The 27,890-nt window shown below is 44.8% G+C and overlaps 2 protein-coding genes across 6 annotated transcripts in view; one reads left to right on the plus strand and one right to left on the minus strand.

Moving 5' to 3' along the window:
• The window catches only part of LOC142582851 (uncharacterized), a 71,028-nt gene extending 59,526 nt beyond the window's left edge, over positions 1-11,502 (plus strand). For 2 of the 3 annotated variants that reach the window (XM_075692932.1, XM_075692931.1), the window contains one exon: positions 120-11,502. In XM_075692932.1, the coding sequence (XP_075549047.1) occupies positions 120-602 (483 nt within the window). In that variant the 3' untranslated portion in view covers positions 603-11,502. The remainder of the gene's footprint in view (positions 1-119) is intronic. The other variant, XM_075692933.1, reaches the window with a different exon arrangement.
• LOC142582853 (uncharacterized) overlaps positions 1-27,890 on the minus strand; it is a 365,477-nt gene that overhangs the window by 68,166 nt on the left and 269,421 nt on the right. For 2 of the 3 annotated variants that reach the window (XR_012828504.1, XM_075692935.1), the window contains exon 3: positions 4,997-5,089. Coding sequence is in view for 1 of the 3 variants with exons in the window: in XM_075692935.1 (XP_075549050.1) it covers positions 5,060-5,089 (30 nt within the window). In the remaining 2 variants the exon portion in view is untranslated. Of the gene's footprint in view, positions 1-4,993; positions 5,090-27,890 lie in introns of those variants that run through there. The other variant, XR_012828503.1, reaches the window with a different exon arrangement.

The following is a 27,890-nucleotide window of genomic DNA, read 5'->3' on the forward strand; positions in this document are numbered from 1 at the left end:
CACACGTCACATGTTCAGGGTTGTTTTTTTCTTTTCAGAAATGAGCATGTGCATATCGTGTGTCCACACTTTTTCTGTACTGATACTTCATATGCCGCACTTTGTTTTTTCTTTTGCAGATGACGTGCCAGAAGAGAGACGCATCTCACGTGACTGGTCCCACGGCTTTTTCATTGCGTCACGATTCATCCCGACGTTTTCTCGTTGGCTGTGATAAGGTGCGGGTAACGAGCACGCGAGGAGACGGTTGCCTCTTTTTGCGGTACTCGGCACACGCGTATCAGTTTTCTTTTCCTGTTTTACTACTCTTTTTATTACTTTTAAAACCTCTTCATTTCAGTCATTCTGTGAAACAGAAATGTTTTCGCAGAGGTCGCCGGCTCCTACTTGTGTTGACACACCAGCTACGGTATTTGACTTCGCTTATAATGCGACTTCCGTCGCCGTTGTCTTGTTGCCGGAAGAGTAAGCAGATCACGAATAGTAACGCACAAGGAATGCCACTGCTCCGTTTCAGGGAACTCCTACCCACGAGGAGTGGTCCACGCGTCTTAAGAGAATCATTTCCTAGCTCCCTCTCAACTACTCGTGATAGTTGGTGATTGAAAAGGTGTTCCACTCCAGCTGAAACGCGAAAGGATGTTTCAGTGGCTTTTGCACAAATCGCGGGCACGTTACCTCACCTTTATAGAAGCGACCGCGCTCCGGTTGGCACGGTGGAGCGAAATATGCGCCTGATTTCCTGGCCGGCGTTTTCGAAAGACTGCGTCAAAAAAGCCAATGGTTGTGACGCGGCGACTTAAGCTTAAGTGACTTTCGCATTTCGCGCGGCTTTGACTTGGCACATATGTCGCTGTTGCCTGAATATTCCGGTATTCATTCTTGCACTGCTTTGTCTTGCTCGCTAGTTTACTAAGACAAACACTTGACAAGCGAGTGTAGGGGTGACTAAAAGCCTTTAAGAGCTTTCAACTCCTCGCGTGGGCCTGCTTGGTTGAAGTGCTGTCGTGACGTCATTATTGCGATATTAGGAAGTTTGCTTGGGCTAAAAAAGGCTAGCGAATCCAAGGTGGCTGAGGCTGTTGCGGTACTTTGAGAGCGGGATGATGTGCGTGTTATGTGCACGGTTTCAGAGTGCGTTATTTAAGCTTCAACTGTCGCCGCGGAACCTTCTTTGTGAAGTTAGGTCATCGTACTACTGTGTTCGTCTCTTCGCGGCGGCAGCATAACGTGCGCACTTGGTTGCTGTTCCAGGCTGAAAGTCGCAACTTATTACAGTGCGTTTTTTGTGTGTGGTGGGGATATCACGCAGAGTGAAAGGTAAAAAGAAAGATTCGAAAACCAAGAACGGTCCCAGCTATGAGAAATCTCAACCTCCCTACAAGACATGATTGCGGCGTGTGCCCGACTTTTCCTCTCTGACTGTCAACGTTCCATGTTGTTCTCGTTTACAAGGAACGAAGGAAAGCTGACCTCTTACGGGGTATAAAGCGCACACTTAGACGCGTCGATGTACCTCAATCTCGTCTCTGCACTCACTCCGCGCCAGCCACTGAGGTGCTGATACACTTTCTTCTTTTCCCACGGCGAGCGTGAATGTTTATCATGAAACATCTCCCTGGAAATCGCAACGAGGCGAGCACTGACGTGGCGACCACTCACAAATTTAACGGCATAGAGCCAAATTTAGCAGTCGGGAGCGAACGACGGAATGCCATGGCGACGCCGAAGAAGAAGGCCGAGTTAGCACTGCGACCTATGAAGCGCGATGTTTGTAGGCACGCTGCACTGATCGAAAGCGCAGCTGTGAAGCTTACTTTAGAGAAGAAAAAAAATTTAGTTGCCAACATGTGAAAGGAAACATGTAAAGGAAAATTTTGGCTGGTCGTAACACAGCTGAATAGCAGAAGCGTGACATCTGATCATCAGCCAGCAGAAGGCGCAGAAGGGTGAACGGGAGGCACATTAGGGGATACGGTTGCGAGAAAGTCGATAGGAAGGAACATGGAGGACAAGGGTAACGTGTACAGTATTCACAATTTTCTGCAGCGTAGGGGAGCGCACGCAGAACACTCGGCGCTTTGGAGACAGAGCCGTCAATGTGAAACGGGACAGTAGATACGCGTTTCTGTTGTTCCTGCTCTGCAGCAGAAAAACGTTCAATGAAGGAGATTCTTCATCGCCTAAACTACGTAGGAAATAGCAGAGAGTGACGTTCTGCCTTCATTGGTTATAGAAATCACTATTTCATGTCCCTGTTTCCTTTCATATCGGTAAATAGTGTACGTGAGATTGTGCTAAAGAAGTATACTTCACGCTGTCCAAGTTGAGACGTTGAATAGCACCAAGATGAAGAGCTCACGACTGGCACGTCTGCGAATAAAATCGGCCTTTATCCGGGATCTTCAGGTAGCCATATTCCCAACAGTTCTAAAAAAAGTCAGTCACGAAAGCAATTCATTATTACGACTCACTGTAAGGCACAGTAGGCTCGCCACTGATAAACAAAGCCTCTCGTCCCCCTCTCCTTTTTTTTTTTTTTACTGCCCTCGCACCTAGCTTTTATTTTTTCACGAATGTGCGAAGCCGACAAAGTTGCTGAGAATGCAGGCAGGCTGAAGAACATCAAGCGACAAAGTATGGGACAAGTAAAATGTCTCGCCTGCCTTCGCTGTCCCATAGTTCGCGCTCTTCATTGTGTTGACTTTCCTTGCGCCCCGAGATCGAAAGTACAACCTTAATAAGGTAACTTACATGAAACGTACCGCATTTTATCATGTGAAGGCAGTAACCTTGCAGTTACTTCAAATATTGGCAACAGATGTGTTGTTTTCGATGGTCCGGTAACTATTCTGCGGTCGAAAGGTGACTTGAATCAGATTAAATGTTGTTGGAGAAAGTTATGGGGAACTTCGGCGCCAGATCTCTCGCACACATGACAACACATCTGGCACTGCGGTTACCTGTAAACTCCTCCTCTAAATTTTACTGTCGTCAATGCCATTTTAAAAACCAAAAGAACAAACCAGCGCGACTGCTATCCTTAGGCATGAAAAGATGCGACGTTACAAAGGTTTCAAATAGTACAATAGCTCGCTAAATCGCTGTGAAGTTGAGGAGTCAAGTTCACTGGATGTTCTCCTCATCTGCCGCGTTACGCATGATGACAGAATACCCACGTTTTCGATGTTCTTTTGGATTCTCGAGACGTGGGAATGTGTTTCTTAGACTCGCCTCTTCGTTTCCATCTGCGGGAATAAGCCTTGCGATCGGGTTTGTGCATGAGGAAGAGGGCATATTGACAGCTCGCGCCACCCTTGGTCGTGGATTACACACACAATTTGCAGCTAACTGCATCTCTATTCGCTACGCCACCTGTGGCGACGCAGAACATTGTAGCATTAACTGCGTCTTATGTTGGGCTTATCATACTGCTGTTCGTGTGCTAGCTGTACCTCGTTTTTTTTTTCTCTCAGAGATTCAGAGCAACCGTAAGGCAATGTATTCGTGTAAGTTGTTTTGACATGCCATTATTGAGATGTGCGCATATTTCGGGCCAGTCAGTCAGCCGGGAAGGAACCATTTCCACTTACACGTTTCATCCAGGGCAAGCAGCGTAGAGCTTGCTAGGCATTTTCAGTTCAGTGCTTGGCATTTAGTGGTATACAAGTGGCCATATTCCTATATCATTCATTAAAACATTGGCATCATGATACTTCTGCACGTTGCTGTTTGAATGCACAAGAGGTTGGAAGGCTATATGCAGTTGCTCCTTTGGTACTAGCAACAGCTGTCACTGATTGTTCAAGTTATTATCCATCGCCAACAGCACTGCCGCAGATAACCTCTCTCGTACAAACGAGGAAAGCTATGAGCATAATTCAAGCCCAGCGTTGATGTTATAATATCCGCACTGTTCGCTCCTTGCCCTTGTTTCGTTGGTCATTGACAAGCACACATGACCGTTAGGAAGATCTACCAGCTTCATCATGCTCAATGTTAGGTACTAGCAACATTTTATAGGCTAAATTCTATGTTGTCTCCAAAAACAAATTCTCAAGTTTCCCCCTATCTTTATTGTTCCGATGTTATTCGTACGATAGCCTCACTTGTTAAAAAATATTCCTTGCATTATCTGTTTATATATTCCCAGAATATTAGTGAGAAGCGTGTCCTAAAAAATGGCCTCTTATCGACATAATGTGTAATGTTTTAAATATAATTGTCTGAATGCATGACAACTTAAATATATGCACACCGCAAAACAATACGTTTGAGAAACCAAAAGGACTGCACAGGCTGAAGTTAGCTTAAGAGCCCGTTACGTCGGCGGCAAGCAGACGAAAATGAACTGGTGAAGGTGCAAGTAGCATTCGTTCTTCGGCGGTGCTGATGCGTATAGGCGTGTGGGATGAGTGCGGCCTAGTATTCGTGCACCTTGTTTCTCAGTTTCTCAGTGTTTGGAACGTCTGCCAACACTTTTAGCATATACGGAAAAAATCACGACTTATTGGCTTCTTACTTACGTCCAAAGTCACCTACGTAGTGTTCGGGGCTTGACGAGCGCTGCAAACTAGTTGTTCGGCAAGGCTAAAGTGATGACCACTTTGTAAAGGAAGCAGCTCCTACACGAGCGAGGTACTTTTCTAGCGGCTACTGTGGTGGACAGGTCCAATCCGGAACAACTTGCCCGCAAAAAGCGAAATTGGAATATTGCAGATGAGGGAGGTAAAAAGGGGGCAACAACAATGCGCAAGAATCGAAACCCGCCGCAGATTACAGCGCTGTTTCTAAGGGGGTAAAAAACAAACAACGGTGCTATTACGTCAACTTCATCAATCGGATTTCTCAGTTTGATTCATATGAAACGTTTGAAGTTTTCCATTCGCATTTCATCGATTCATGGTAGTATAAGCTCAAGCACCAGTAACTTAGAAACGGATATCCTTGGGACACAGATCTGCTCGTTTTGAGATGCAGGAACATTACTCACCTCTTCACGTGTCGGAAAACAGCGCTTGCACGAGTGCGGAATCTTTCTTCCCAGGTACAAGCGTGGCTACAAAACCACCTTGGATCGGTCGAGAACCTGGAAGGAGTAAAAAAAAAAAGCTGCTTTAATGTATGCTTTAGTTTACACTGATGTGGATATTATTATCCACGAAGCAAGCGAAGATAACGTTATGTTTGAGGTAAAACACTGCAGTACCTGCTGGCACGCTTGCCAGTGTGTTAGCCCCTATCGCCCCCCTCCCCCCCCCTCCCCCAACCTGTGAGCTGTGCCCATCTCCCAAAGGAATTTCATAGCCATCATCCTGCAACCATTGTTCTAATCCACGAGCGCACATTAAGAAATACAGAAAAACTTCGCTTTTTCTACTTTTCAGTTCGAGCAGCCATCTCTTCTTATGTAAAAGCAAATCGCGCACAATCACAGTCCAAGACTACCACCGCCTTCTTACCATTTAGATAAGATGTGAAGAGACATTGATCTGCCATTCGTACCTCGTAAACCTCGTGATAAACTGTCCACGCTAAGTATTATGAGCCTTCATGTTAGCCGTGCGTGACCGTCAGAGACGTTTGTCGTTGTCGTAGCCGTCAAAGATGTTGCCCTTTACGTGCTGTACTACTGAGGCAGCTGCAAAAGAGCTCTTATCAACGAATAACCCCGTGACCCACTGAGGGACCTGCCGATGTGCCAACGGAAGCTACAACTGCGGTTTATTATATAACGGGCTCTATACAGTGTTCCGTAGTTATGAGCATTCTGAAACCAGTCAAACAGCATTACTGGAGTTATCATAATTCAAATTTAAAGGAGCTTGCAGTAACTTATGCTCTGGAACCGTCTAGTAGGAAACCTTATATAAACATACACAAAATTAAAGGTGGCATTCGTAATTACGTTCGGTCGGATGCGCTCAGGAAATACCAGCTCTTCTCGTGTACACATTTGGCGGCAGCGATGACCTATTGGTTATGTTCACTCAAGGCATTGAACCGAAGAGAGGTCAGTTACGTTGACGACTCAAATGACAATCTGTTTGGTGAAAGGAAGCGAAATTTCCACAATCGAAATTCCCGATGGATGCCCACACTAGGCACACTGCTATTTGCAATGAAGTTACGTTGCTCTGCGCTTTTTATCAATTAAAGTGTTCATAAAAGTTCGCTTACGCTGAACCTACTTTCTTTGGTAAGACTGCGCCCCATTTCTTCCACTGCGACAAGTTTTTGTGAGCAGGTTCTCATTACAATTACCATTTTGTATCATAGACCCGAGCATTCGCCAAGGCCCTACAGTATATACGTGCGTCTGCTATACGACTCCAGGACAGCAACAGTTTTCATGGACAAGCACGACAACAACAAAAATGCACAATGCAAACGCTGCACAGTTTATCTACCACAGTGCGCTTCAGACGGGCCCGTTCTGAGGTTATGGTTCGACGATGCAGCGATTAGTTCGACATAAAATAGCGGTGTTGTAGTCGTGGGACGTGGCTTTACTGAGAAAATATTCTGCCACAATTTATATTTCCGCACCTTGTTTGTCAGCGTTAGCGCCATGAGGCCACACAACGCCTCTTAATTTCCTACGTGTGCAAAGCGCTTTCATGTATCACGTTTCTGACGTAGAAAGCTCAGTTTATTTTTTTTCAATTTCTGCACGAATATGTTGCCCCTTATGATATATGTTTGTTGCGTACAATGTCATTGTAACAAGGAATCAGGTTTATTTAGGTTTAACTGTGTTGTATAGTTGCGGTTTCGGGTAAACTGCTGTCTCAAATTTCATTGCAATTAAAGTTAAGTACTTCATTAGCAAATGTGTCTGTATCTAACTTTTATTTTGTTCTTTTCGGAAAATCGCTTCCTGTACCGTCAACTTAGACAAAACCACCGTAGATTTTTTTCTTCTTTTTTTTCGGCTTGTTTTTATAAGATACCGCTGGAAATACCCAGGCGCATAGCTTTATTCTAGCGGCACTACACAGACCAACTGCAAGAATATGAGTGAGCAAACTTTTTTTTTTCTTCGGACAGTCTTCGAGAAGAAAAGACGCGACTAAGCTTTCTTTTTTTTTTTCGTAAGTGTCGGAACCGACGTGAATTGGCAAACTTTTTTCCGACCTGTCGAAAACATTTTTTACATGCTAACATTAGGCTATGCTAATGTTTTCCCGGACACTTGCAGCTTATTCTAGGATGTGGGGAAGAGCTCACTTTCGAAGTGCTCGTAAGCTGCCAGTCCCGCTGTGTAAGATTATCCGGTAAATTCTTACACGAGGGGTGGGTTACAGCAGTAGAAATGGTAAGCGGAGCATTAGTGCATGCACCACTGTGAAGAGCGCAAGTAGGTGACAGTACATTTTAATGCTTTACTGAGAAGGCGTGACATCGCCACAGCGCAAGTTTTGTTGTGTTGCGCGCTAATAATGCTTTATTTTATCCCTTATAGTACAAAACAGTCTGTAGTGATCTGATGCGTCGCTGCATTTGAACGGCCTTGTCGTGCCTAACGTCAGTCAGGCTTCGTAACAGCGTCACAAACAGAAAAAAAAGAAAGCCTCGGCGGCCCCACGTGGCACGTTTCCCAGCGCTTCATTACAACGCTCAAGTGCTACAAGTATAGCTGCTATTTAGCGCTCAGGATTACAACGCACAACGCTAGTTCTCGCGGCATCTCGGTGGTTATAAAATTTCAACATTGCTCTCCGTCGCAAAATGTGCTCGCGCGTTCCAAATCTTTCGTACATAGCTTGAAAGAGAAGCTGTGAAAGCCATCGCCTTAGTCCCACAACTAAAACCTGAGCAGCCCCAGCGTTTGATGCGGTGCTATGAAGTTGTTGAGACTTTTCAGCGCTAAGTTGGCGCCTTCTCTTCACGTGCTGGCCTCTCAGCCCAATTTTTAGTCACCCTACAGTTGACTCTGGGCAGAGCTACCACGGGTGTCACTAAACGAACTCAGTTAGCGCACACATTCAAATCTCTAATCTATTTTCGCAGAGACGAAACTATTTTTTGCACTAGTTCGCAGGGAATATCAGTACAAACGTATGAGCAGCAGCTCGAGTACTTCTTTTTTTTCGCGTACAGTAAGCGGCAACTTAAGTACACGTAATTAGCTTGAGGGACCTTATGGACCCTAGCTGTTGGCAATAACATTCCGGTTGACATGTTACTCAAAATCGCGACCTACCCGAGAAGACAGGTCATTAGTGGGCCATTCTAACTCGTATTCTCTGCGGCGCTACATTGGATATGTTAGCTTTGACGAAGTGAACTCATTGGCAATGTCTATTCGAGCAAGGGCAATAAATAGGCCGCTTGCTGGTGGAGATGCTGCTGACGAAATATTTACTAGTTAAGATCAATTTTATTTAAACGCTCACGGAAGACATTCGTTATTCAATCGTTGATATCACACATCATTGCCCCAGCTGGCTTCATAAAAGTCAGCTCGCTATGATAACTATAAACAGAGAGAAAGTTGTTCGTATTTTAGTCTCACATAAAAAAACACACATCAACTTATTGCTTGGTTATTAACACCAAGGAACTTAGTCAGATAAGGTTGGGGCTTTCGCTCGTTTTGTTCTACAGGGTACATAGTGTCAAATTTTTTCCGCGGTCGAAACGCACAACGGAATCGTGGCACTTAGTCGCCAATAGGTCCGATAATGCTGGTCTGTGGATTACAGTCAGCCAGAGCGTGGCAGTGTTGCACCGCCAACGCCGTACTCGCTTGCTTGGGCAAACCGGTCGGTCTGAAAGAAGAGCTCCCCGACAACGATATATAATATCCGCGAGTAACCCGTACCTCTCGCAAAGCCAAGAGGTACTACATGCCTAGCGATGGAAACTCTAACTCAGCAGCGAGAAGTTCGCTTTGGAGCCTGAGCGCGGCATCAAACCTAATCTGAACGGGAGCGTCTCTGTAGGTTTTCTCGGTGTGCCGACGTTCAGATGGCTTCGGCGCGCTGTAGCACGTGGAAATTAGCCTGCGGAAGTGCTAGCAAAGCTCCTGGCCCGTTCCAAGTTCACTTCCATCACGGCAGCCATATAGATATTTTATTTCCCCACGAACTTCGACGTCTTGCAAGCCCGGCGTGTCTAAATAGAATGCGACGGGGGGCAAAGCAGTAGCGATGTCCACGTGTTTAGTGGTGTGGTATAATGCTCTGAACCCAGTAGCCTTAGCTTCAGCAGCCGTTCTTTCACACGCACACGAGCAGGACTCGCTTCACCGGGAGGATTCGCCGTCGAACGCAAATGAGGTTACTCCGTCGTTTATGACCCGTGTCAATAACGCAAGCGCACAAGCAAATGCATGCCAGATATGATAAGCGCTGCATTTCGTTCTCACTCAAGCTTTCGCCTAGAGTACCTGTCACGAGTCAGGGAATTTCGCTTTGTCACGTGCGCCAACACTTCGCGGTGCGCGTTTGCGTCAGGAGTATTCTTTTTTTTTTTTGTGAGTGTGTGTATGTGCCTGTGTCACACGAATTCCTATAGCCTTTCCTTTGAAGCTGCAACGCCCGCGAACTTTCGGCAATGAAGCAACTGCCAGAGGAGGCGCGCCGCTGCATATGTCTCGCACGATCCCGGTGCTTTGTCATAAGCATTAACGAGCACGAAAGTTTACGAGACAAAAGGCACTGGCGGTCCCAAGCTGCGCAACAGGAGGCAAACTAAATCTCCACCGGTGGTGTTAAATTTATTTTCTTCCACTCACCAACGCACCTAGTAATTAATGATCAAGATTCAATCTTCTCAATAATCTAAATCTACAATATCCCTGTGAACTTCATGGTTTCGCACACACTGTTGTCTTTCCTTGTTTACTTGGCTTACTTACTGGATTGGGTCCGCGTCTTGTTCTTCTTATATTTTGTTTGCATACAAACTATGACGATACTTTATCAGTGGGTCTTAATTTAAGTTCCTGCTGTCTATTTATCTCTCAGCCTTATGCGCAGATAATATCCTCTTGCTACAAACGTCTTCTTGTGAATGTAAGTCGCACCAATTCTTGTGGCTGTTTCTGTTCCTATATATATTTGCTAAACGCGGCAGAAACAGTTCCACCCGTCAAAGCCATCAGGCTGATCTCTTTTTTTTTTTTTGTTTACGTGGCGGAACGCAAATGCACATTAAGTTCAAACCACTCGAGAAGATGAGAAAACTAGCAGAGCAGGCGTCAAGAAGTGGTCGAAAGGTCAGACACGAAATAACCACTTATGGTTTAACATCGCTTAAGAAGGAAGAAAAAAAAAAAAGAGATGGCATTCGTAGTGGTTCCGAAAGTGTACACGTTCACTGCGCCCCTTAAACTCGAGGCCTTCGCAGCCGCGAGGCCTGAAGCTTGCATGAGTGTGGAGTTTATATTAAGGCGTACTGTGTGTGTGTCTTCTCTCCTATCTTTTCTTAAAGCGGCCCTGAAGCCCTACTCGTAAAACCTAATTTCTTGTCTGTTTTTTTTTTTTTTCATCTGAGGCATTCTATTTTTTCGCTACGAAGAAAGTGTTATAGATGCCGCATTGCTTGTCTCAAAGCAGCGTTGCTAACTCGCAGGCGATCTTTTTTGAATGCAGAACGCAGCCACCTTCCTTACATGCCGAACAATGGGTTACGAAGTAAAAAAAAAAATCAATTGTTTTCGTGCGTTCGTTCCTTCGTACCAATTTGTCTGAGAATACAGCTGAAAATTCAGGTTACAGTACCGTGTGAAGTCAAACAAAATTCCCAAACAGGTACGCCTGCAATTGAACTATCGACAAAGCTGCTCGTGCCGTGACCAGGTGAGAGCCTCTAAACCGCATAGAACAGTCGGTACAGTCGGTAGGCTCACGACTACTGTGAAAGGCAACTGAATTAAGAGACCGAGGGTCCCTTGAGTCTGCGGCATCTTTGTTATTTTTTCGCCAACGCGCTCGCCTGCACTGTTTGTGAAAAAGCCGGCCTACGGTAGTCTTAATCGTTACTGGCGTTACAGAAGACATGACGTGGCCGAAGTGACGAAGCAATCGCGAAACTGATTTCAGCGCGAGAAAAGGCCGGTAGCAGTGCTTCAGGGCCCCTTTAATCATAGTAGGGTTCTCTATACCGTCCTCACCGAGGTGTTGCAGTGAAACAGATGGGCGAAGTTTCATTTCGCCTGCCTCGAGTTGAAACAAAAAAAATGAACGGCAGCCTTTTCATTGGTGCTTTCTGTGTTGTCACGGCTCCTGGTGCCGTTGGTGCTGCGTGTTTGACGTTGTTGTTGCTGTTGTTGTTGTTGTAGCACGCCCCGTTGGCGTTTCGTGTGCGTGTATGTCTTTTGCCCCCCCCCCCCCCGCCCTCCCTCCCTCCAACTTCTTGACCTCTTTTCCACTGTATCCAAGCGCCACCACCGATGACTGTATGAACTGTGTACTTGTGCGTGTATTTCAAAAATGAATTATGATGAAGTCTGGACATTAGTAAAACTCAAGCAACAAGGGAGAAAAAAAAAAAGAAAGGATGAAAAGAAACTTTCGCCTGCATCTTCACTCACTGGTCTCGTGTTTTGAATTTCATGTGTATCGATATTTTCTGCGGAACATGGCTAGCATCACGTGTATACTAGCAGAAGAAACATTGGAGATGAACTGGTAGCAAATGCCATTTTGTTATTGCTATCTTACAGCACCGACTTTCTTTTTTTGTGCAGCAAGATTTGAAATGTGTATACTTATTAATCAGAGCGAAAACAACGGAAGACACAGAGTTGGAAGGGCACAGAACGAGCGTTCGTCCTGTGTCCTTCTAACTCGGTGTCATGCGTTGTTTTCGCGCTGATTAATAAGTATGCATTCATTCCAATTCGCCCATCTTTCTACTTTACTGAAATGTGTAGTGTCAAAAGAATCTCCATTGCAAGCGTGGCTTCAAACAATCATAGATGTGGTCGACACCAAGCTCAATGTATATAACACGTAGTGATATACATACTGTCAGCATAAATTCAAAGGCGAATTATTCCGAAACTACTTCAGTAAGTTGTTCCGTTTGAAGTTGAGCGCAACTTTTTCACAACTTTTCACAATAACAACTTTTTCCAATACCAATCGAATCTAATAGGAATAGTAATTATCGAGTATCGAATGGAATATCGAATAGCCAACGCAGACGCATATTCTTACAGCATCAATACTTCTTTTGGTATAATTATGTATCACGCCTGTACTGATGATTATAGTATAAAGATGACAGCTAAGTATCACTGAAAAAGGATCAGTTTTAAACTCAAGATCAATAATTGTCATAAAAATATACACGAACAGCCTATCAACAACTATAGAGCCAGATTGGAAACGCTAAATAATTGGTTCCCGCAAAAAGGTCAGAAGTTGTGCGGAAAAAAAGCAGCTGAAGCATTAATGGGCCGTAGACACGTGTAAAATGGTCAATTGCAAGGAAGAGATCACAGGTTGCAGCGTAAAACAAAATCAGAAATTGTTTTGTAGGCTTCCGCTGGGAAAACAAAAACAAAGCTTGTATTACCCATTTTATTTCTTCATTGCTTCGAAGAGTTCGTTGTTATCTCACTTCTGCTAATTTCCGATACTTTATTTAGCTGACGTAGAACATAACCAGACTTTACGCTTTAGCCGTTGCGAGATGCTTGAGTAGTTCTTAATATTCGAAAATACCGAATAGTTCTTTATCAAGTGCGTATACAAACAGTTAGTGCGTAGTATTCTATTGGTATTCGAAACTTGGAACACTGGCGTAGTTGAGGCTCCAAAACGTGCATTTGGGGCTACTGCATGCTAATACATATTAGGAACGTGCTACAGAGCTATTGGATGTGACACATAAAATTACGCGTAGCTGGCGTTTTGATGAATTATTTCCTGTTCGCCTTTCAGTTTATGCTGGCGCCACCTCGTCTCATCTTTGGTCGCTTACGTGGAATACGCGGACACAGCGAGTCACGCATAATATAGCAAAGTGACACCGTAGAGAAACGACGTTGCTTGGAATTTACCTGTCCAACGAATATGCTATACTTTATAGCAACGTACACCTCTGCATACTAAACGTATCACGCAGACTACACACAGTACACATTCCAATCATTGCCGACAATCTGAAGCGCTAAATATTTAGGTACGCACCCAGCGAGTTGCCCGAAAAACTACTCGAGCTGGAAAGGTGTCGCTTTCTTTCTTCCTTTCCTTCTTTCTTTCTTTCTAGAAAACCCAGTTATAGCGTTCACATTCTCAAGGTAAGTGTTATACTGAATTACAGCAGGAATACCAAGCACTCACTGGTCCCTTCTAAGAAAAGTCCTCATCAGGTACGTGAGCCGCGCATCTTCATTTCAGGTCGCGGTAGCCAGCACTTTACTTAAACGGCGCCTTCCAAGAGCGTATATCATACGGACGGAAGTCACACGTAAGTGCATAAAATTGCCATGCATAGAGAGAGAAATGAAAACCACAACACTTTTCAGGCCTGGCAAGATGTTGACTTAGCTTGATGGAAGATAGAACGCACACAAAACACACGCTCACTACCAACACTAACATGTCCACACACAACTACGTTAAAATGTCTAATTGAAACCACTCTTTTCAATTTCAACTTAGGATACAATGCACGCTCAATTCGGTTAACATTGATAAATGTGCGCTTTTCTAAAAGTTCGACGTAACCAGCACTATATGCCTTAATAGAAACAGCGTCTTTTTTTTTTCTAAGGTTGTTATTCCCTAAGGTGGGAGTTAATGTAACTATAACTTAAATTTACGCGAGGGAGCTGTTAGTAATTTAGGAAGCATGTATAACATGGTGCCGGGCAAAAAAGTATAAGTATATACTGTTTCTGCAGATTTAACCAACACTGATGCTATATTCTCAGCTGTCGGAAAATGTCCCTAAATAGCCATGCCCGTTCGACTGTCGCCATTATTTAAGGTAAGGCAACCCGAAGTTGGCTACCATGAAATGGTGAAAACGAGCTCTTCTGTAGAAGGTACCGTATACAAGGTGTTTAGAGTGTACAAAGATAAAAAAATAAGGTCAACCTTTTCTCATGAACGAGTGATTTCACAAGAGCTAAAGCTTTCCAAGACCATGAAGGCAAAAGATACCACTTCTTCAGTGCGGTGTACAGGACAGTTCGAATTCTGTAAATGTAACGCTACAATCTGCGCCAGAAGGAACATTCCAAAAAAAGCGACATGAGGCTTTTTACAGCGAAAACACGGGGATTGCAAGAATACCCGAGGATCTTGCACTGCGCTACCTGCGCAGCAATGCAGTCCAGGGGCGAATCGATTCGTCGACCCCAGTGTATCGATCCACGGCGATTAGTTTGAAGGCGCTGTTGTTTCGGTGCATGTTCAGGCGTTGTTGGAAGAGATACCCCTGCGGGGGTCAAACGCGTCGAGTGACCTCTGATTGCGCGACGATTGGGAGAGTTACACCTTACACTCTCGACTTTGTTCCAGGCAGGTTCCATTAAGTGAGTCGAACATATTTACAAAAATGTTCCATTTGCTAAGTTGAACATATGTGAAAGATATGTGTTCCACATTTGAACACAGTCGAACATATATGTGCTGCTCAGCGGCAGCACACCAGCAGGCACTCGGCGAACACGTAGGGTAAATGAAATTGCCGATATTGCGGGCGATATGGGAATTACCTCGACTCGGGCTACACGGAAAGCTAAGTGTAGGTTGTGATGCTTTTAACGATACTAACAGAAAAAAAAAAGAAGCATTCGAAAACCAGCACGATGCTGCCTGCTCCGAGTAGTGTGATAGCCTGTTTTTTCGTCAGATGTCGCATAGTGGATTCGATCGATACTAATGAAACCAGGAAAAAAAAAAGGAGAACGAAAACGTTTTGAATTTTTCACTTGAGCTACTGGTGGCCTTAGCTGTTGCTACTTTGGCAACACTTTCTCATACCACGAGGAGTACGCATGGCTTGAAGATGTACTATATATAAAAGTGCCCCACAAAAAGTGTTGCACGGCAACAAGTTCTTGTTTTATAAGAAGCCATTAGATGGATAGTCAGTCCAGCAAGTGCGTTCCTCCATCCTTACACGGAATTAATTTAGCTCAAAGCTATTGCCCGCTTGCGCTACGGATTCAGTCGGAATGTCGCCAGACGAAGTGTAAACAAAAACGTTAATATATTTCTTTTAGTGAACCTAATAGTTTGTCGACGTAAGTATTCGCAGATCAGCACTTTCACTCCGTAAACCATTTCTTCGGCAGAAAATCAAGCCGCTCTTTCCAACAAGAAAAAAGAAAGGAAAACGAAGGGAGAAATAACAAAGGTACACAGGGTGCGTGGTGGGACGTCTCCATTAACCGGAGCATGACGTCACAGCCACACGCTGGCTTCCGTGCCGCCGTTTGACCGCTTGGGACAATGATGTTTCCATGCTTAGGAAACAACAGAGGACGTACGGAAAAGTAAACTTAGCACGCCATGGCAACAAAGGCTTAGCTCTACATTTGCATGTGCAAATCTCAGATTTCGTTTTTATTACAGTATTTTTAGGATGCGCGCACTTTAAAAGATCCTTTTTATTTTACTTTTCTTTTCTGAAGTGTCGACGAATCGGAGGAAGGCGGCGCAGCGAGCGCGGGAGGTTCCGGAATGCCTTGATGCTTTCCGATTTTCTTTTTCTTTTTTTGCGCCTCTCAACAGCCGCAAACCTGCGACTCAGATGCAAACACGCTGTTACTTTTCTCTTTATCTTTCTCTCCTTTTTTTTTTCTCTGACATATTATTAATTTAGTTATTTTTGAGCACGCACAAGACCACAGGTTCATGGCGGCTCAGGGACCGAAAATATACATAGAGCTGCGTAGGCGGCGTACACTGGGGCTGCGTTTGGCATTGTTATCGATAGGTGCCGCCAGAAGCATCGTTTCTAGCATTGCATCCAGCTTGCACGAAATGAACACGGGAGATAGAAAACGTATACCTCACGGTACAATTAACTTAATAAGCGAAATGAACTCAATATTTTCTCCTTTCGTCTTTCTTTATTTGGCATCTGTTTTCCTTTTCGTGGTCCGTAGTGCGTGCGAAAAGCTAGCCGAGTCGTATTCCTGATTCTCGTGACGCTCCAGCAGTATTGCCAACTTAGATATTTTCCCGCTAAACTTAGCTTTCTTTCGCTGCCAAGCGGGAAAACATTTTCTCTTGCGCGCGGCGGGCTTTTTAGAGGTTTTCTTGTCATGTTGGCTTCTTTTTTGCCCGTACAAGAACTTAAATATATTTTACAATAATTCGTGTTTCACGTGTATCAAACATGCAGCTTATCCACGCCCCTATGTAAGTAATAGCGAATTATGTTCATCCCCAAACAATGTGCTTCGCGTTTCTTACTCGATTTCTCCACGCGTAATCTGAACTATATATCTCTAGCAGTTTCGGCAGTTCTTAGAAGTTTCACTCCTTCCGATATTCGCAGACCCACTTAAGGGGACATTGCCTCGATCGCGAGATACAGCTCCGGTGAAATACATCCAAACTTCAGGAAGGAATTCTTACAAAAGTCAGAGCTTCGAGACTGATCGATGGACCTTCCAGATGACGCCACACGAGCCAAGTGCCCCTATTGCAATGCAGAGCTTTGTACGCAAAGAAGGGGGATTTACGTCGCGCACGCTGCTACAGAGAAACATATTGCGGTTCCTGAATCGTTTTCATCCGGTAGGCAAACAAGGCTGCTACTACCACAAAATCTTACATGTCATAAGCTGCTGAAGGATGCCTCTCCGTGCTCGTGAGCGTCAACTCTAGAATTGTGACTTCGGGCCTCCTGAGTGCTGAACACTAAATGCTGCTTCAGTTACACGCGGTCCGAGCACGTTGTTCGCAAGATTGGCACGATGGACGTTTACGAGGTTAATCATGACAACTACCAAACACCTATCCGCGCCAGTAAAGAAATATACACAAGGAACGCGCGACCACACCACGATGTAACAGATGACATGCTTCTGTAGTTTTATATGCTTACCCGGTAGTTCAAGCTGTTTTCGGGCCAGTCATTGTAAACATATTTTTTAACTTCTTATTATTTTTCGCAATACGTTTCCGCATTTAACAGTAGCGCAAGAAGCGCTTATTAATATTGCTAATTTATATATTTTATTCCGTTATGGACGAAAAGAAACATACTTTTCTGTCAAGTGTAATTTTTTTGAAAACTGCGTTTTGTGTAGACGCACTAAAACCCATTTTGAACGTGATTCGGGTCGTTGTCTGCATTTAACGGGTTTTTAGCGAATTTGGGGGGCTCGTGTAGCCGGTTTTGGAGCATTTTGGTGTTTCGAGTTGCGTGTATTTTAATTTTTAGTTGGCAACACCCAGCATTTGGAAACCATCGTAACGAGTGAGCAAATTGCCATTCGCTGACTCAAGTACGCAACACTTGCTTAATACTCGTCAGGCTTTTCATTTCTCTTTCGCGTATAGGCCTGAGATCGGTTTGAATGCTTAGCCATTTCGAAATTTTGCACTGCTGACAAGCAAGCATACTCGTATCAACTGTGCAGCATCATGAACGGAACTGCACTGTATAGCTTTCTTATAGGAATTACCCGAGGCCAAGAGCGGACGTATTTAGATTCAGGCGCGCATTTTTCATTCTGTGAAGCGGCGATACTGCGTCCCAACAAGCTGCGTCCGTGTTACAAGTTCACTCCGAAAGCCCATTGGTCTACGTCGAAGTTATAGAGACACGTGAAGCGAGTAGAATGTTGCGGACGCGCGCGCGCGCGCGCGCCTGTGTGTGTGTGTGTGTGTGTGTGTGTGTGTGTGTGTGTGTGTGTGTGTGTGTGTGTGTGTGTGTGTGTGTGTGTGTGTGTGTGTGTGTGTGTGTGTGCGCGTGTGTGTGCGCGCGTGTGTGTGTGTGTGTGTGTGTGTGTGTGCGCGCGTGTGTGTGCGCGCGTGTGTGTGTGTGTGTGTGTGTGTGTGTGTGTGTGTTTGTGTGTGTGTGTGTTTGTGTGTGTGTGCGTGTGTGTGCGCGTGTGCGTGTGTGTGTGTGTGTGTGTGTGTGTGTGTGTGTGTGTGTGTGTGTGTGTGTGCTGCAATAGAAAATTAAGGCTAACAAAATATTAGAGAAGCGGCACGTTCAGTTCATTGTTTCTTGAATCACGGCAACGAGGTGGTAATTTAAGCCTTAGCTGAAAGAATACAAAGACTAAGCTAGCGCACAATCACCTGGATGCATATCCAAAAATGTATTTTGTCACGTGGTGACCGCCGCAGCATTCTTTCTTCGTCATTGCACTGCAGAGACAACGAATGTTAGAGCCTTCTATAGTTTATGTATGAATAGATATTTTTTTTCTTATGAATGTCAGCTTTGTGCTATCAACAACTTCATACTGCGTAACCATCACATCGTGTGTGTGCTCTTTCTCTTATTTTTTATGAGGCACTAAAATACAAAATTTAAGGCTAACAAAATTAGAGAAGCGGCCCGTTCAGTTCATTGTTTCTTGAATCACGGCAACGAGATGGTACTTTAAGCCTTAGCTGAAAGAATACAAAGACTAAGCTAGCGCACAATCACCTGGATGCATATCCAAAAATGTATTTTGTCACGTGGTGACCGCCGCAGCAATCTTTCTTTGTCATTGCACGCCAGAGACAACGAAAGTTAGAACCTTCTGTAGTTCATGTATGAATATACATTTTTTTTTCATATGAATGTGAGCTTTGTGCTATCAACAACTCCATACTGCATAACCACCACACCGTGTTTCTTTCTCTCGCTCCCCCCCCCCCCCCATCCGGCATTCTCATTTGGTAACCTAATGCGAACCTTCAACAGAGTATCGACAATGATGCACTCAGCGACTGAAACGCAATACTCGGAGCCTATTACTGCCATCACTTCTGGCGCCAAGGGTGGGTGCTGGGGACACTGAGCTGGGGCCCTATAACGTAAAACTATTCCAATATGTTTTTATTCCAATCTCCTGATGTTAAATGTGTGTAACCGCCAACACAAGCATCGGACGGTGATCCGCAGGGTTGCCTGAACAGACGAATCAAAAGCTCTCCTCGTTTATAAGAGGTCACTTTCGTTTGCTTTAAGAACGAATACCATTACCTGCAGTGAACGGTTTGTCTTATCTTTTGGGCTGACAAGAGGCGAGGAGCACGCTCAAGTGGAAAGGGATTCGATGGGGCCGAGCCAGGGCACTCAAAATCGATAACCGGTTGAAGAGGGCGGTGTCAGCGTCTGCGATTGGTCCGCTTTCCCTTACTTAGCTTAAGGTGGCTGGTCGAAATCGCGGCGCCATACAACGGAAGGTTAAGAATGCCGCTAAAACGGATCCGGCAATGCAAAAAGTTTTATTGTACTGGCAGCGTCCTTTGACTTTCACAGACTGTGACAAGGAGAGAGACTGGCGGCGGTGAGTCCTACACAGTGGAGTTCTTTTCAAACAAGTACAGGCCGTCCAGAAGGCCCACGATACAGCGGTAAGGTTAAACCTTACTGTCCCGACGTGGGAGCCGCCTGCGTCAACCTAAGGGTTGATCTTCAGGACATTAAATAAAGGTCATCATACCATACCATCAAATAAACCCATGCTCTCCGGCAGGTGGGAGTAGCCAGTGCCTGAGCGATTGGCGGCAGCCATCTTTTATTCCTTTTGGAACGGAGCAGCCGGCAGCTATTCAGAAAAAAACATTCAGTTTTGTTCGGCATATTAATGCATCTTTAACGCGTACACGTCACTTTGACGCGGTGAGATTTCGCGGTTTTGTGACTTCGCGCGACAGGCAGCTGTACTGGGTGCAGTTCGAAAACTTTTAACCAATAGCCCAGGGCTAATGGCGAAAAGGCGTTGAATAAGAAATAACTATCTTTCTTTTGTTCCGTCGAATGATGTGTAATCAGTGTGTACGCGTCATATATAATGGGGAGCTATCGCGGTTTTGGTGACGACGCATGACAGATAGGCGAAGTGAGGGTGGTTCAAAAATGTTTTTGAGCAATCACGGAGGACTGGTTGCAGAATTGGAATAGAAAACTTTGGAATGGCTTCATGTTACGGCGCCCCTGATTGAGTGCAAAATAATGAAAGCGAGATTATTCTGCGCATTTTATCTGCACTTGGCTCGTCGGCGGTCACGCAGAGCTCAGCGATGCCGGAACAAGCGCCGGCCGCCATGCGGTCCGACCTACGCGTTAGAATCGCTGAGCACTGTACGTTCCCATTTTCGTGCGTCTTCGCGCATACAGGGTGTCCCACGCAACTTTATCCAAACCTTAAAAATATGCACGTACCACGTAACTGGACAGAACCAAAGTAATGTTGTTTGCCGTCGCTTGTAGATACTCCGATTATTTATTTTTTCACTCCACTTAATTATATAGTTAGGAATTGGCCTCCCTGCTGCAATATTCGGCCACCCCCTCCCTAATGATTCATTAGATTAACCAATGACCCTCAGTTCCCAGCAGCTGCGGAGCACCTCACCAAGGCGGCGGTCAGACCTGTAACACAGCAGAGGCTGCTAAGAATCTCTGGACCCGGAGAGGCTCCAATGGAAACTGACCCTGGCAACCTTTGACATAGAACTCTTGCGAGCCAGGCTAGCTTAGCAAGACTCTTCGGCCAACTATCAGGCATTGTTTGGGATATAATTGGCCTTAGTGAGAATATGAGAACTGGTGAGGCTTATACAGTGCTGACTAATGGTCATGTCCTCTGCTATCAAGGTCTCCGAGATAAGAAGCAATACTGGGTAGGATTCCTAATCCATGAGGGCATAACATAATCCTAATTCTACAGCATTAATGAGAAAGTAGCATAGTCGTAATCAAACTTAATAAGAGGTATAGATTAAAGGTGGTACAAGCCTACGCTCCAACAACTAGTCATGATAATGAAGTAGATCAGTTTCACGAAGATGTTGGATTAGCGATGAGAAAAATACATAAGTACAGTATACTGTACTTATGGGTGACTTCAATGCAAAAGTGGAAAAAGAAGCAGGCTGGTGAACAAGCAATTGGCAACTATGGCGTCGATTCTAGAAACGCTAGAGGAGGGATGCTGGTAGAATTCGCGGAAAGGGATAAGCTGCGAATAATGAACACCTTCTTCATGAAGCTTAGCAACAGAAAGGGGAACTGGAAAAGCCCTAATCGTGAAACGAGACATGAAATAGTTTTCACACTTTCTGCCAATACCAGCATAATGAAGGATGTTGAAGTGCTAGGTAAACTGCAGTGATAAGTTGGTGAGGTCCAGAATTCACTTCAATTTGAATAGAGAAAGATTAAAATTGGTCAGGAAGAAACATCCCAACCTAGACGCAGTAAGGGTGAAAACAGACAAATTCAGGTTGCTACTCGCAAACAAATATGCGGCCTTAGAACAGAGAGATGAAGATAACATAGATGTAATGAATGAAACCGTAACTAGGCAAGCTTCAGAGGCAGCAATTGAAGTGGAAGTTAAGGCACCAAGGCATCCAGTAGGCAAGCTCTCCCAAGTAACAAAGCACCTAATAAAGAAACGACAAAGAATAAAAGTGTCTGACTCAAGAGATCAGAAAGAATTTGCGCAACTGTCAAAATGTTCAACAAGGAGAAAATAAGGGACATCCGAAATTATAACATGAGAAATACTGAGGAATAAATTAAAAAAATGGACGCTGCATGAAATCAGTGAGAAGGAAACTTGGCATAGGACAAACCAACATGTATGTACAGGAAGATCAGCAGGGTAATATCATCAGAAATCTCGAAGCTATAGTAAAAGCAGCGGAAAAATTCTATACTGACCTGTACAGTGCCCAGAGGACTCAGGATAACTCCATTCGAAACAGTAATGAACAGGGTACAGAAACTCCTCCTATAACTAGCGATGAAGTCAGAAGGGCCTTGCAAGGCATGAAACGGGAAAAAGCGGCAGGAGAAGATGGAATAACAGTCGATTTACTCAAATATGGAGGATACATAATATAAGGCTGGCGGCTCTTTATACGAACTGTCGGTCGACTTCAAGGGCCCCAGAGAACTGGAAGAATGCCAACATTATACTAATCCACGAACAGGGAGACGTTAAAGAATTGAAAAATTATAGGCCCATTAGCTTACTTCCAGTACTATACAGAACCTTCACCAAGTTAATCTGCAATAGAATAAGCGCAACACGGGACTAGTCAACAAAGGGAACAGGCTTGTTTGAGGAAACGATGCTCTACAATGGATCACATCCAAGTCATCAATGAGGTAATCGAGAAATCCACAGAGTACAATCAGCCTCTCTATGTGGCTTTCACAGATTACGAAAAAGCATTTGATTCAGTAGAGATACCAGCAGTCATAGAGGCACACTACGTAATCAAGGAGTACAGAGCGCTTACGTAAATACCTTGGGAAATACCTACAAAAATTCTACAGCTACTTTAATTCTACACGACAAAAGGAGGAAGATACCTATAAAGAAAGGGGTCAGAAAAGGAGGGACAATCTCTCGAATGCTATTCACTGTGTGCGTGGAAGAAGTGTTCAAGCTATTAAACTGGGAAGGCTTAGGAATAAGAATCAACGGCGAGTATCTCAACAACCTTCGATTTACAGATGGCATTGTCCTGTTCAGCAAGACTGGGGACGAGTTACAACGAATCATTATGGACCTTAACAAAGATAGTGTAACAGTGGGGTGGGAGATTAATGTGCAGAAGACAAAAAAATGACAACCATTCCACTCTGTGAAGATGGAATGCCAGTGAAAGCCGACGACAGTCAAAGCACTCAAACGAAAAGCAACGTGCTTTCGCAGCAATTCCATCTTCAGAAAATGGAGTGGTTGTCATTTATACGTGGTCATAAACTCCTTGATTTAGGACTTGGAAGTAGCGGGCGAGATGTACACGGTTGAGATCGCGATTCCTACTTGCGTTTGTATAGCACAAACATCCGCACAGTCGGTGACGATTCTGTTCATCCCAAGATCGAACGGTTGCACTTGAATGTCGTTCTTTACCGATTAGCAATACCTGCAGCGCACGACTCCGTCCGGCGATCCCACACGATTCCGGTGTAGCCGTTGAACTGGGCGAACGAGTCTGACCACACTTCCAAAAGACACAGGACAGACATCTTGTCAGGATTGCATCATGATTGAGATCTTCCGCATGCAGATTCAGTGAGCGAATGTTCAATGCCGTAACTGCAATCGTATGCGGTTCCTGCAGTAGTCCTTGGCAAGACTTCGTTATCGTAGCAGCTGGTAACTTTCCAAACGCCTGAACTCGTATTGCAGAGCACTGTCCATGTTTTCGTTTTCATGGTGAAACGTGTGGTCTCCCTTCGCATTCGTGAGGAACAGGCGGTTCAGGCCCCTGCATCGGCTCAAAGCCACGTGTGGGTTCCTGTGGGTCACTCTTGTCGAACTCGTACACCGCTTCCGAGTACATTGCGCCTTGAGTCTTGTGCACAGTGACCGCGCTGGCTTGAGCGATGGGAAACTGCTTGAGTTTGCAGCTAAGTGCGGTTTTCCTATCCAAGGTCACGGACCGCAACTCGATTGGAACCCAGTCAGAATGGTTGTCAGTGGAATGGTTGTCAAAAACATATGTTCTTACCCGTGTGCCTGGGATCTCGTTGGCTCCCACGTGTGACAAGAATAGTTCAAGGGCGTGTGCCTGCCAGATCATAACTGAGCAGAGTATCAATAAAGTTGTTACCACCACCAAGGGCGTGTTACAGATTCCCGAGCCCACAGGGGTATGTGCCATTGAGCTTGGATCCTTTACGCGCTATTACCAGGATTGGCCCACATGATGATTTTTTCTTTTGCCGAGCGCCGCAAAAACTACGGAATGTTAGTCATATACAGCTTTCGCTGTAAAATAATGATCAATAGCCGGGCAAAGGAACAAGATTTCGGGATCGCCAGTCAGCCTCTAGAGTCTGTGAGTGAGTACGTTTACCTAGGTCAATTACTCACAGCGGACCCTGATCATGAGAAGGAAATTTACAGAAGGATAAAAATGGGTTGGAGTGCATACGGCAGACATTGTCAGATCCTGACAGGAAGCTTACCGCTATCATTGAAACGAAAGGTGTACAATCAGTGCATCCTATCGGTGCTAACATATTGGGCAGAAACTTGGAGACGGATGAAAAACTCGAGAACAAGTTGAGGACCGCGCAAAGAGCAGTGGAACGAACAATGTTAGGCGTGACGTTGAGAGACAGGAAGAGAGCAGTGTGGATCAGAAAGCAAACGGGGATAGCCGATATTCAACTTCAGGAAACTTCAGCAAGTGAGCATTGCTTCGCCATTACCCGGCTTCATCTCTGAATTTGCGACGGATGTTCCACAGTCAATAATTAGCTAATTACTAGAACTTTGTTCAGGAGCTGTCCATTGCGATTTGTCATGCGAGTAACATCCGCCTATTCTATTGATCCACCCAAAGACAGAGACTTGCACTATATGCCCGAATACGTTTAAAAATGTGGGTGGTATACTGGTGCGTTACATGGACAGAACAGCATTTGTGACTCGTATATCTCCATATATGCTGTTTTCGGTGTATCCATTTGCTCCGGGAATATCGCTTTGAAGATCGTGTGTACAGAAAGGCATTCTTTGGAAGAGGAGAATCGGGTGGAAGGATCACTTTTGGAAAATTTGCAGACATAGTATGTGGGTCGACGAAGTACAATGGTACTGGTGACCTCTGGGCGAGGCATTCTTCCCATGATCAATTTAATCTGCTTTGCTTCAAGATGACTCGTGAAATGAAGTGTGGAAAAGTAATACCGATTAACGGAAACTCGCATCCTAGGATGTTTCGACGTCGTATGCAATATTCACATTGATCCACGTAGGAAATTTTCTGATGTTCTGAGAACTTGGTGTCAAGATTCAAAGATTTATTAATATTTTCTTTCGCTCACACTTTCGCAGATACATGGCAAGGTCTTGTTGCTTTTCCTACCACCGATATCTTGTTTAGTAAAATATCTGAGAGTCTAGCTGTTGGCTTGTCGTAAGGTGCACGCAGTTTCAAAGACGAAGCGTTCCTTTTAGAGATAAGAAAACTTAGTATAAGTTAAGCTGCCTTGTCTAAGCAAAATTGTGCACAAAAATGTTGGAAGCACAATAGAAATGGTTTTCCTATTTCCCCGTGAATTTACCAAGACCGCGTCCCGTATAATGTGCAGTCTTAATATGTTCTGCTTCTGCTTTTAAAGTGGACTCTTGCCGAGTAAAAAAGATAAACAATAAATAATATCGCGCGGCAGCTGTAAACACGCAAGCTAAATTAGCACTGTGGTGGAGAGTGAGCTTTTTACAAGGCACTCTTCCCGTCATCTTCTATACTCTTTCCTCTTACCCAAGTGCAGGGCAGCTAACCAGACAGTTACTTAGGTTAACTGTCTGAGTGGGCAAGGCAGCTGAGTGGGCAACTGAGTGGGCAAGGCAGCAGCAATACAGGCCAGATGTTCAAACGTTGTCTCTTCTTCATGCAGCTTTTCACCGGCTTGGCTGCTTTCCCGGAGTATACTACGAAGGCCTTCCTGGATGCATCACCGCTCGCATGTCATCACGCCCCGATGTTCCCGCATGCGCGCGATGACTGCCCTATCTCCGCCCTGGAAGATAGTCATGGTCCGTTCACCGCTGGATTCGACAAGATACTGACCTCTGCCATCGGTGACGTCAGCCTGGATGGTGCACTAATGCGAGTCACGACGCCGGCTCCGTTCAGTATAAAAGCCACACCACAGCTTCATCGCTTCAGTGGGCAAGGCAGCAGCAATACAGGCCAGATGTTCAAACGTTGTCTCTTCTTCATGCAGCTTTTCACCGGCTTGGCTGCTTTCCCGGAGTATACTACGAAGGCCTTCCTGGATGCATCACCGCTCGCATGTCATCACGCCCCGATGTTACCGCATGCGCGCGATGACTGCCCTATCTCCGCCCTGGAAGATAGTCATGGTCCGTTCACCGCTGGATTCGACAAGATACTGACCTCTGCCATCGGTGACGTCAGCCTGGATGGTGCACTAATGCGAGTCACGACGCCGGCTCCGTTCAGTATAAAAGCCACACCACAGCTTCATCGCTTCAGTGGGCAAGGCAGCAGCAATACAGGCCAGATGTTCAAACGTTGTCTCTTCTTCATGCAGGTATGTTACCTTAAGAACGCTTATTGTATTCGATCTGACAACCGCTTCTTATTGCTGATGCCTTGCCCACACGAATGTCTTTCTGCATATATTTCTGTATGTGCTGATCTTGTTTACTGCATGAGCAGCCTCCTACTGAGTGGCGATATCGAAACAAACCCGGGCCCTACAAAACGCTCCGCCACTCAAACAGATGATTCTGGCTCTATGATATCCGAAATGTTCGCTCAGCTTCTTGCAGGGCAAAATAAGATAACAAAAGATATAGCCGACATGCGAAAATCTATCGACGCTCGATTTGAGGCAATTGAAAAACGCATAGTTGATCTTGAGCAGCAGGCACCCACGTTTAGCACAGCCCACTACGATAACCTGCAGAGCCAAATTCAGAAAATGTCATCCACTATTAACACACTTTCTTCCCAAAATGATGATTTAGAAAATCGCTCACGTCGCAACAACCTTATTCTTTATGGTCTAACAGAATCCGAGCATGACACTAATGAATCGCTGCAATCGCAAGTTAAGAACTTTTTTACTGACGTTCTAAAGCTTGATTTTCCTCAAATTGAGCGATTGCATAGGCTTGGTAGACCTAGATGTGGAAGACCTCGCCCCATCATTATGAAGCTCCTAGATTTTCGGGACAAGATTAGTGCTCTAAAGAATGGCTATAAGCTAAAAGGGTCTCAGTGGCGCTTATCTGAAGATTTTTCTTCAAACGTACGATCCATCCGTAAAAAACTATGGGACGCTACAGCACAATTCCGTAACAATGGTTCAGTGGTACACCTCAGGTACGACCATGCGTTTGTTGATAAACAGCTCTACCATTGGGATGTTGTTTCCAACTCTCTTGTAAAAGCTCCTGACCGCACCACTCACTATCATTTACCGCTCTCCCAGGGGAACAATCCTTGACTTAACAATGACAAGTACGATAAACTCTGTATATTAAATCTTAATGCAAGAAGCCTATCTAACAAATATTCAAGCTTTTCCTCTTTGGTGGCATCACATTCCCCACATGTTATCGGTGTTACTGAGACCTGGTTGCATAGCGACATCCTTGACTGCGAAGTAACTCCCCCAGGATATAACGTCATAAGAGTAGACAGGAATGCGGGCAGAGGCGGAGGCGTTGCCTTGTTTTTGCGCTCTGACCTACAGTTTTCTGTACTACAATCCCCACTTGAAATCGAGACGGTCTGGTGTAAGGTGCACATTAATAAAACAAATGTAATCATTGGTGTGTTTTACCGACCTCCCAGACATACCTCAAATGAAATAATGATCCTTAACGCGTTCATCCAAGAGCACGGTTTTGGCTCTTCAAATTTAATCTGCATGGGGGACTTCAATGTACCTAACGTTTCGTGGTCTTCATTATCGATAACTGGTGATAACGTCCCTCTTTCTAGAGAGTTGCTTGAATTTCCACTATCCCTTGGATTGAAACAAATTGTATCTAACCCTACTAGAGAGTCCTCCATACTAGATTTGATTTTCCTAAGTGCACCGCTCTTTACAAGTGGCTTTGAGTGCGAGATTACAGACGGTATTTCCGATCACAAAGCTGTTATTACTACTATTAATCTTTCAGTTTCAAGGCGCCACTATGAATATACCAGTTTTTACGATTATAATCATGCAGATGATACGTCCATACTTGATACATTAAGCATTTCATTCGACAGATT

This window comes from Dermacentor variabilis, chromosome 5 (assembly GCF_050947875.1).
Source record: "Dermacentor variabilis isolate Ectoservices chromosome 5, ASM5094787v1, whole genome shotgun sequence".
NCBI lineage: Eukaryota > Metazoa > Arthropoda > Arachnida > Ixodida > Ixodidae > Dermacentor > Dermacentor variabilis.